Consider the following 11,490-nt stretch of genomic DNA (forward strand, 5'->3'; position numbering starts at 1 on the left):
GTAAGCACATTTTGGAGGTGGTGGGTGTGGTTAGGCCCTGGTATTGTAGTTTAAGATCCTCTTCTCTTAACTTTTCTCCTCGACATTTGCAGGCGATCTCAAGCCAAAACAAAGCCGGACGATAAAATCATGTTGACTATACGAAGACAGTACATACACGTGGATGTGTGAAGGCGCGTTTCACGGCAGTGGCGGATGTGATGGTGGAGGCGGAGGCGGTGGTCTTGAAAGAGGTGGTGGAGGTAGTAGTGGTGGTTGGTTGGGTGCTGAGGTTGTAACTGGGGAGGAACCGGAGCAGTCTATTTGTGGACCATGCGTTACACTGTTGGGCTGATGAACCAACAGCTGAGCATGCAATGTAGCGCCCGGGGTGCAAGAGAGAGAGAGCGAGAGCGAGCAAGGAAGAGATCTAGTCTGGTCGGATAGACGGACGGACGGACGGACAGATGGGCCGGTCCTGTCCGCCAAGCCCACGACTGCTCCCTCGCGCTCCGCTTTGATTCCAAGCTCCAGAGTGTGATAGGACACAAAGACGATGGGGAGGAGGTGTTGGTGAGAGAGGGAGGCTTGTATTACCCCATATGGGTTACAATTGCGTTCATTTGTCTCACTTGAGAGGGAAAGACGTCAGCCCTCCAATTAAAAGAAGGCAAAAAAGAAGAAGGAAAGCAAGGGAATGTTGACGCCCAACTCTGCCGTCTTCCGATTGGCCGGTCGTGTGACCAAGGCACCCACGGGTGTCAGCCGGCGAAAGCCCTCCTTAATTATCCGAGGGATTGCAAAGACCCCTCTTTGTGGTTTTCATTGGAATCAGCAGGGGGAAAAAACAGTTTTGACTGAATCACCTTGTTTGGGTTTGAGGGGATTTAATAACAGGGCACTTTGGGGACGATTTTGAGGTTTGGTGGTTCGTTGAATCGTCACTTCGGGCTTAGCTGACGACGCACGGCAGTTTGTTTTTTAAAACACATACATCAGCAGTCAAAAGTCAAACAATGGTTAGGGAAAAAAAACTTCAAAAGATGCGTGGGCCCGTCATGGTTTTGTTGTAAATGACAGATGGTCTTATCAGCACACTCAAACAGATTTACTGTGGACATAAAAGTGAAGTTCTAGGAATGTGTTTTAGGTGGCAACCACTGTTAGTGTGAGACAGGAGTTAAAACAATCAAAAACAAATACGCAACTGCACCGGCTAATCATAGATAAATGCCCCATCTGTTTCGTTTAAGTAGATGCCAAATCCTGGTTTTAAAGCAGCAATCATAGGACTATACAGCATTTGAACAAAAAATTAACACATTTTATTTTGTATAAAGTAATTACATTTGTAAACAAAAAAAAAGTATTGTGAGGAAAATCACTTAACCACACAGAGCCACAGAAATGCATATTGTCCTTTAAAGATTCAGATTAAACAACAAAGCCGCAGAAAGGACAACTGGGTAAACCAAAACTTGTGTATTATACTGGCAAAAATCCAAGCCGAGTACTTTTACTTTACTCACAACTATTCTGAAATCAAATATGTAAATCAACAGAGTAAAAACGACACGAAACCAGCAACACAGCCGATGTAGCCTGGCTAAACATGGCCTGGTTCAGTCCCAATGTGCTCAGTCCCCACGAAAGTCATGGATCATTTATACATAACATGGAGTCCAAATTCCAGTAGTAACTGTAACAGAAGGTTTTTCATCAGTCCGCACACGAGCGATGACGTGACGCTGCTCTAACGACAGATCATGACAGATCATCTTTGTCTGGGTTCCTCACCCGCCTGTATGATGTATACATCCAGGAAGAAACGCCCCATTGTCTGGGTAAACTCTTCTGAGAGGCGGCCTTCCTGTTAGGAGTCACCAGTCATTATGGACAGGAACTCGTCTTGATTTACTGGAGAGAGGGGAAGAAAAAAAAAAGACTGCAATGAAAGTGTGACCAAATAACTAACTTTTGGTGAAAAATAGGAATTTGTTGTTAAAAGCGAGTTGTAAATAATTCATAATCCAGGAGAGGGCCCTCTATGCAAACATCTATTTAATCTAGGACTAGGACTAATCTAGGATTATCAAAATACATTTGTTATGCTTTATTTAAACAATAATTTGGTATAATTTAACATTTCGTTAATGCAAATTTGATCTGTTCGTACACTGGTTCCTTCTCTCCCTTACTCTCAGAAACTTATATATTATTGCGTCTCATAAAAGTGCATGACAGTTAAAAATCATTAAGTGATCCGCCACTAGAGGTCACTGGAGCTCCACTCGAGGTTTTTAGCTGTTGGTCATTATCATTATAAACTCGATCTTTAACATTTCACTGGAACAAAGTTAATGAGGGCAATTGAAAAAACTGTAGAAGCGATAAAGATCATATTAGTGTGGTAATTGAATAAGTGAATAATGATATTCTGATGATCCATTTACTTGAAAATTGTGTCTGAGTGTCTGGGGAAGTAATTTAGCAGAGGCTTTTATCCAGAACGACTTGAATAAATTCAGCTGCATGTCATTAAGGCGCAGGCAGGGTTTAGGAAGTCTTACTCATGGCTGGTTTCATGTTAGGCTGCGGATGGTAGTCAAAACCCCTCAAGGTGAAGTTTAATTTAAAAGGACCCCTATTATACCACCAGGTGTAAGCGTGAGTAGCCATTAAAAGCTGTTTAAAAATCTTGCTTTTCCTGTGTTTTAGTGACATCAGAAGTGGGACATGTATGATGAGCAACATTTGCTACAATCCACTGGGTAGGCTGGTAGACTGATCTATCCAGCACACATTACAATACACATAACAATAACAATGGCCAATACACACATGAATGTCCGATCACTCTCTGATCAAGTAGTCCTACTGTGCTATAGCAGAACATTTGGGGGGAGACGGCACAGAGCCTGGGCCGGAAACCAACAACTGCATGAGGCAGAGTTACACATTGCTCCCTTTTTTTCGTTATGGAGGAAAACTAATTTCACTAATTATTCGGATGATTCTTTCAGAAGGGGATTTCAATAAATGTTTTTCCACAGCGGCCAGTCTACACAGTGTTGATTCAAACTCTCTTAACAGTTTACTAATACTGGCTGAGTTTACACCCGCTGCCCGCAACAAGATTGGTCGAAACAAGTATGACGCGAAAGAAAGTGAAACTTCCTGTTCGCCCAGATTTGATCTGATCTCCCATCACTGCAATCACAGACTTTAGATTCATATCTTAAGTCCAATTGGCTTTCAGACTTTAGATAAGAATCTGAAGTCAGAAGACCAATCAGACTTTAGATATGAATCTGAAGCCTAATTTGTGAGACGACTCAGCAGTCAGGCCCTTAAGCGATGTTCCTCACTTACTCTCCCCGTCGCCGTTGGTGTCGAACTCGTCGATCATGCTGCGCAGCTCTTCGTCTGTGACGTTCTCCCCCAGCTCGCGGGCCACCCGCCGCAGGTTCCTCAGGCTGATGTTCCCCGACTCGTCGTCGTCAAACAGCTTGAAGGCCTTCAGGATCTCCTCCTTAGGGTCTCGCTCCAGGATGCGCTCTGTCACTGCAAGGGAATAAAAAGGAGCGGGGACAGAATGTATTACACCCAAGACACCCAATGTATGACGTTCTGTAAGTATAGGGGAATAAAGAGGAGAGGGAACACATAATGGCAAAACACAAAGATGTTGAAAATAAACTAGTTCTCCTTATTCACAATGCATACACCATTACAATTACTACCCCATTGAGACTGACCAACTTCGGTGAAGTCATCGAAGGATATTTTGCCAGTTCCTGCTCGGTCGTAGTCCTTGAGAATCTTCAAAACGTCCACCTTCCTCACCTCGAATCCCAACGCTCGCATCGCAACCTGTCGAGAAGGAAACCCGCTTGAAAGATAACGCCATCATGCAAGAAACAATAGAATCTCTAAAACAAATTTGGATCAACTAACAGGGATATTTTTGGACATACATTTCCTTACTGCATGTATTTTAAGGTACCATAATGTATGTACATTATGAAATGTACATACATTTCCTTAATGAGCTTGCAGAATGATGCCTACATTTAGACTGTGGACATTTGGGGTTTGAAGCCAGCTATTTCAGCAGGGAGTCAAAGTGAGGCTATTTTTTCTCACTTAAACACCAGCCGTAACAAGTGTACACAGTACATTAGAAGCGACTTGTGTGTCTCACTTTCTGATCTACAACATTTACCTTGAGTTCATGGTAGTCAATCTCCTTATCTTTATCAGTGTCAAATAACTCAAAGGCTTCTTTAACTTCATGTTTCTGCTCCTCTGTGAGCTCTCTCCTCTTCTTGCGCTTGGCTTTGTCCGCAGTAGAATCAGTTCTGCCATGATCAGAATACATTGATTAGGTTCAAATCCAACAATTATCGATACGTTTCAACCTGATGCCCACAACAACGCGGCGACCTTGCGGTGTGTTTTGAACAGATGACAGTTAACAACCATATCTCAGCGGGATATTACAACTGAAATACAGCGAATAGCCCAGTGACCGTCTTACATGCTTACAGATATAATCCAATCATAATCGACAGGTTAACTGGCGACAGTAAATTAACCATAACATGAATGCGTTTGACTACCATGTACGAGTCACCGGAAGACACTTTTAATACTTCATTCAAATTAAAAACCTCATGAGCAGCAACTTTATTAAACCAAAACGTTACCTTAAAGCGAGACTCATGCTGAAAGATTCGTACGACCTATTCGCGATTGAAACAGGTACACACAACACAGCCGTTTAGCCGCGCTCACACGACGCCCCGCTATTGGTTCACTTGTTTCTATGCTGCAGTAAAGGAGTCGATGATTGGTCGGAAAGACAGCCACTCTTTGCCTTCATCCACAGAGGACCAGTTGGACGAGGGATGAGAGTGGAGAGTTGCAGCCAAACTCAATCTCCAACCTTCAATTATTTTTAAATCTGTTGCTAAATAACATGTATTGAATGAAAAAATCTGCCACTTTAGATAAATACATATGATTAAGAGTAAATCAGCCTAATTCTAGAAATATGACACTTAGCAAAGGCTAAGGGCTTATTTAAATAGTCAATATTTCAACTTCATCTAATTCCGTAAATTATGGATTACAGGTTTTGTAGGTCGTTACAAGTATCCAGTGTTTCCCAAACCCCACTACCTTGGATCTTGATAAATTATATTAAATACCATAAAATGATCTGCCAATGAAATACCCATGTTTTTTTATATTTAAATCATTCCTATAAATAGCCTAGGTATCGTCATTTGTCGGATGCATTGGTTTATGTATCGGTTTTAGAAAGTGATGGTATTTATTTATTCATGTAAAGACGTGAGACCGCAGTGAACAGAAAACGAACTGCGCACCGAGTTAATTCTAGGTTCTTGCAGGCAGTCCTGACACCACTATTATCATCAGCATCTCCGCCATCCCCACCAGCAGCACCGCCGTCGCAGTGGACGGGAGGGAAGGAATAAAGCCCCCAAAACATTGCGTGCTGTTTGTTTATGTTTTAACATGAGGACCAGATTCAACTTCGCGCTTATGCTTTGGGCTTTTCTGCCACTTGTCTGTATTGATGCGACCGTCCCTGACCAGGAGGTAAATGGTGAGTGCGTCATCTTTTCTAAAGGCTATGCTTTGGCCGTTTAAAGAAGGTAAAAGGTTTTTTAGTTAACGAGTAGCATCCGCGAGTTAAGTATTCATATACAATTGGTTGTTTTTTTTCAATTGTTATTGCGGGATTTAACGGCTTAGGAAATGAGTGTGCATTAATTAGTTCGATATACATTATTATTTTAAACACTATGCAATGCTTATGCTTTCACCCACTTCTCTCTCTTTCTCCGCTTCCCAGAAGCCTCGTGTGGCCCCCCGGTGTGTGAAGGTGAAGGAGATTGCTACACTCTGCAGCCACAGGATGCTATCACAGGTGCTGTTGGATAACGTCATCGTAAAATGTTGTGATTTTAGGACGTATTAAAAAAACAAATCTGTAAGATTTTTCCTATATTTTCATTAGAACAACATTGCCCCTGTCGTCTGGATGAAATGAGCATGCATTAGGCGTACTTCTGAAACAAATTGACAAACCTTGCCATGAAAACAACACATAGGCCTGGAAAAAAACTCTTTAGTTGAGGTAGAAGTAAAACTAAACTTTCTGGGCTCAACCTGAAAGCAATTATCCAATAATAATTATTGTAATACCAGACTACCATATCAATTTACAACTCAAACAGGCTCTTTTACTTTTACCAGTACAGTATATTTATATCCACTGTAGCCCTTAATGTCTGTGTTATGCTTGTCTAATGATCATTGAGTGAGCACTGCGTCTTTGTTCTTAAGTATGTCATGTTGAGCTTTCCTCCTCAGAATGACCCACTTTTTAATCTCTGGACTGACCACCCAGGCAGACGACACTCTTTGTCTTGTGGGCTGTATATTTAATGAGATGTGCGCTATTTCCCTCAAATACCACCAAGGCAACATACTTATCCTCTGTAGGATGAAAGATTAACCCGAAACAAATTGTTTAACACTGCGCACACACACACACACACACACACACACACACACACACACACACACACACACACACACACACACACACACACACACACACACACACATACACACACACACACACACACACACACACACACACACACACACGCTCACTCACACGCACACACACACACACACCAAACACACGCACACACACACACAAACATGCACACACAAACACACACACACATTCTGTGAAGCTTGGGATTAATTATCTAATCTGGATCTTGATATTCACAGATTTATCGTACCAAACCGAAGGTAAGTGTTGCAAAATATTTTGTAATCATCATTGCACTTATAATCACGAGTATATGATGGATTGCCAGGATGGTACAATGAATAAATGGATGCTGCCGGTGTATTACATGTGATGTTTAAGTGTCGTTGGATGCCCATTGTTTTTGTCAGGGCGCTGTCAGCCCAATCCGTGCCACAATGGCGGTGCCTGTGAAACCACGAGCGACCGTGGGGAGATTGTCCTGGGCTATGTGTGCCTCTGTCTGCCAGGCTTCACCGGAATCCACTGCCAACACAGTTAGTGTCATCATCATAGCAACTCAGGAGAACTACATGGGCAGACAGTTTTCATTTATTGTTATCTGAGATTTTCCGATTTTCCCACATTTGGGGTGCAAAAGTGGATCAGAATACAATTCTTAGTTGGTGGATAGGCACATCAGTTTCTTGAGAAACGTTTGATTTCCGATGTTTTGTAATGGAGAGAAACAGCTTCAGTAGAAAAGTGACATAGTGCCGATTTAAACAGACAAGACTTCATACTATTCAGTCCGTCAGCAAACACATTTATCCAAGGTTCCTTATATTGAGGAGCAGGTAGGGGCATCTTTTTCAAGGATGCCTACAGATAGACTGCTGACATTTGGTTTTCTACTTCAATTTCTGAACATTTTGACTGACACTCAAACACCCTAACCGCTGAACCACCTGCTCTATATGCTAATTCATATAAACAAACGAATGTGCTGCAGGCAAACAACAAACCTTGTTAATCATTCTCATAACAAGTTGTTTACCGCCTCATAGAAAAAACATTTTTCAAAAATATTCTTAGTGATAAAAATAGAGTTGATGTTCTCTGAATCAGTGGGTATACTACTGACCATAACATTTCTAAGGACCAAATCCTCATCGAACTCACTCGACTCTAACTCTCGCCTGTGCAGATGTGAATGAGTGTGACAGCGAGCCCTGCCAGAACGGGGGAGTGTGTCAGGACGAGGCAGCCCAGTACACGTGTGTGTGTCCAGCTGAATACTATGGTCCCGACTGCCAGCACAGTGAGTACAATATCTCTGATACAAATAGACGGGAAATGTCGTTTATAAGTAACATAGTTACCATAAACATGTTTTCCAACTGCCATAATCAATCGTAATTAATAAATATAATTAGTTTTGAGTTTCATGCCATGTGACGTGTTGATGCTGCCATGTTTATGTGTGTATGTGTGTGTGTTGTTATAAAAAAAAAAACGTATTACTTAGTCAAACCAGAGCGATATGTGGTATATCCAACATGCAGTCACACATACACACATACGCACGCACTCAGGCACGCACGCACACACACGCACACACACACACACACACACACACACACACACACACACACACACACACACACACTCACATTCTACTATCTCCCACAGGGTGCTGATGTATCCTGTGTGTTTAACCGGTGACGCTGTCACCCACAGGGTGCTGATGTATCCTGTGTGTTTAACCGGTGACGCTGTCACCCACAGGGTGCTGATGTATCCTGTGTGTTTAACCGGTGACGCTGTCACCCACAGGGTGCTCGGGGCCGATCGGCATGGAGGGGGGGACGGTGTCTGACGACCAGCTGTCCTCCTCCTCGTCGGACCGCACGGTGTGGGGTCTGCACCGCTGGCTGCCCCAGCGGGCGCGGCTCCACCTCCCAGGGCTGGTCAACGCCTGGAGCCCTGCCGAGAGCGACCTCTGGCCCTGGATACAAGTACACACCCACCCATTAGTGCTGCTTGTAAAGCTGCATGGACATGTTGGAAACATTGTACTGAGTGTGTGTGAGGGAGAGAGTGTGTGTGCTTGGGGTTTGTGTTTGTGTGAGTGAGTGAGTGAGTGAGTGAGTGTGTGTGTGTGTGTGTGTGTGTGTGTGGTGTGTGTGTGTGTGAGAGTGGATGTCTGTGTCATTACATGGATATATCTATGCATGTATGTTTGTATGTATATATGTATTTATCATTGTATGTATATGTGTGTGTATGTACGTGAGTGCGTGTGAGTGTTTGTGTGCGTGTGTGTGTGTGTGTGTGTGTGTGTGTGTGTGTGTGTGTGTGTGTGTGTGTGTGTGTGTGTGTGTACAGTGTGATACTAACGGTTATATTCCATGTATTTTATCACAGGTGAACCTGCAGCAGCGGATGCGAATAACAGGGGTGATTACCCAGGGTGCTCGGCGGCTGGGCAGGTCAGAGTTCGTTAAAACGTATCGGGTTGCTTACGGCGACGATGGAAAAACATGGAGGATGATCAAAGCCAAAGGAAGCAAGGAAGATATGGTGAATCTCTTTATATATATATATATATATATTTATATTATATATATATGGAGTTATTTGACCTTTCTAAGGATCTCTCTTTTGTTCTTTCAGCTTTTCCATGGCAACACAGACAGCAGGTCGTCCATGGCCAACGCCTTCTCTCCACCAATCGAAGCCGAGTACGTCCGCCTTTACCCCCAGCTCTGCTGGGGTCACTGCACCCTGCGGATGGAGCTGCTGGGCTGCGACCTCACAGGTCGGTGACATCATCATGATGCAATGGTCATGTTATAATGTAAAATGTTGATAACATAAAAAATAGAGAGTTAATTAATGTAGTGTGTAAATTACCATTGTGTAGAATCCAACACATGGCGTTTAGTTATTTAGGGGGGCAAACACCCCTTGCCAGTAGACTCTGGTCGTTAGGGGTGTTATGACCCCAATGTACGCAGTCCACTTGTAAACATCCTTAAGCAAGATGTAGAAAAAAGAAAGTATCGCTATAAAACATCTGTAAACTGCTCGGGATGATCTAAGCTGTGCTAATCAACCAAAATACCCCACCATCAAAGATAACGCAAGTCGCTTTCAATCCAAATCCCCCTGAGATATTTTAAAGGGACCTTTTTGCCGCCCGCCCGGTCAGGCTGCTCCCAGCTGCTGGGCCTGCGCTCGGGGGAGGTGCACGACTCCCAGCTGTCGGCCTCCACCGTGCACCTCACCCTCGGCATGGAGCTGCTCTCCTGGAGGCCCGAGTACGCCCGGCTGGGCCGCAGGGGCAAGGTGAACGCCTGGGCGGCCGCCCGCAACAACCAGGCCCAGTGGCTACAGGTGAGGAGGAGGGGGAACGTCGTTGGAGTTATTCATCGTTTTTGGTGTACTTTCATAGTTGTAGTAATTATTCCCAGCCGTACTTCGTTTCGTATCGTATTTGATAAAAGCTAAATTAGTAAATAGTTACCCCCCCCCCCCCCCCCCCCACACACACACACACACTAACACACACACACCCTTATTCTGTATTGAGGTGGACCTGCTCACCCCCACCAACATCTCGGGGGTGATCACCCAGGGAGCCAAGGACTTTGGTCGGGAACAGTTTGTCAGCTCCTACAAGCTGAGCTACAGTCAGGACGGCAGAGACTGGACGACCTTCCAGGACGAGGCGCGACACAACGACAAGGTAGGAGAGAACACCAGATGGTGGAAGGTTTAGCAGTTAGGGTGTTTGACTCACAGTCAGAAAGGTACCTGCTGCTTGATGACATGTTTCTGAATGCACTGTTATTCACTATGGATGAAAATGTCTGCTATGAATATAGTAAACGGATATATATCTGGTTCGAAATAAGTAATCCAAAGTCCTTCTTTTTTTACCAATTTTGAACTGCTCGTGTACGTGGAGTTCGGGGTTTTGTCCTCTCGATGTCGCCCTTGTTTACCGCAGCCAGGCCATCGCACGTGTTTCAATTACTTTCCTTATGTTCAACTGCATTATCGTTGTTTTTTAACATCTTGTGTCATTGCCTGAGCATTTACAGCTCATTTAAAAAACATGTCGCTAAACTAATATATTTGTTTGCCCCAACTCAAAGGGGGTTGATTTGTTTGCTAGTGTTTTGGTGGTCTTATTTTTGTGTCGGCGCTAGGTTTTCCAGGGCAACTCTGACAACAAGAGAGCCAAGAAGAACGCCATCAAGCCCCCCATACACGCCCGCTTCATCCGGCTCGTCCCCTGGTCGTGGCACGGGCGAATCACCGTCAGGATGGAGCTGCTCGTTTGTCGGGGCGACGAATGAATCCATCTCGTTTGTTTTTAGTATTAACAAAGATTTTCGAGCAGTGGTTTGTTTTATGGAGTTTACTCGCATTTATTGACTGTGAATTATTTGTGTGCCATTTTATTGTTATTTTTTTGCATTACCAAACGTGTTATGGAACATGCTTATTCAAAACGTATACTTGATCTTGTAATAGTAGGGCTACTGGCCACAGCACTTCACAGTCACCTTTGAACAGCACTGCATTTACTGTGATATGTGAACAATTCTGGTTCGCAACGCTGTGGTTCACATTTGTAAATTGTTAGCACAAATGTATAGATTGCCGGTTATACCACTTCCTGAAAATGGTGTTTCTCAGTATTGTTCTGTGGACCATTACATTTGATATAATGTACTCTGCCAATGAATAGATTTGATTGTAATACATGGTGCATTTGATACAAGCCTGTAAAATACATTTAAAACAGATGTCGTTGATTTCGTTGAACCATGTCTGAATGTGAAATACAGTCAGAAATAATATGTGTTATAGTGTTTCATTCTTTAAGCAAACATCTAATATAGTAAATCCAAAGCAGTTGA

At 43.5% G+C, this 11,490-nt stretch overlaps 2 protein-coding genes across 3 annotated transcripts; one reads left to right on the forward strand and one right to left on the reverse strand.

Moving 5' to 3' along the window:
* Positions 1-1,295: 1,295 nt before the first annotated feature.
* Positions 1,296-4,755, reverse strand: cetn3 (centrin 3; the record flags this gene model as incomplete). Of its 2 annotated transcripts, XM_079734155.1 has the most annotated exons (5): positions 1,296-1,896; positions 3,352-3,543; positions 3,738-3,852; positions 4,205-4,340; positions 4,689-4,755. In XM_079734155.1, 5 exons carry the CDS (start codon positions 4,703-4,705, stop codon positions 1,853-1,855), a joined length of 504 nt encoding a protein of 167 aa, XP_079590281.1. In that variant the 3' UTR covers positions 1,296-1,852. The 2 variants fall into 2 exon arrangements, with proteins under 2 accessions (XP_079590281.1, XP_079590280.1); XM_079734154.1 differs by lacking the exon at positions 4,689-4,755 and having other exon boundaries at positions 4,205-4,360.
* A 768-nt stretch (positions 4,756-5,523) lies between these two features.
* LOC307075145 (EGF-like repeat and discoidin I-like domain-containing protein 3) lies at positions 5,524-10,923 on the forward strand (the record flags this gene model as incomplete). Its single annotated transcript, XM_079735649.1, has 10 exons — positions 5,524-5,614; positions 5,864-5,938; positions 6,988-7,113; positions 7,764-7,877; positions 8,393-8,574; positions 8,984-9,139; positions 9,233-9,377; positions 9,771-9,955; positions 10,152-10,307; positions 10,774-10,923. 10 exons carry the CDS (start codon positions 5,524-5,526, stop codon positions 10,921-10,923), a joined length of 1,380 nt encoding a protein of 459 aa, XP_079591775.1.
* Between the last annotated feature and the right edge of the window lie 567 nt (positions 10,924-11,490).

Source organism: Pollachius pollachius (genome assembly GCF_949987615.1).
Source record: "Pollachius pollachius genome assembly, chromosome: 4".
NCBI lineage: Eukaryota > Metazoa > Chordata > Actinopteri > Gadiformes > Gadidae > Pollachius > Pollachius pollachius.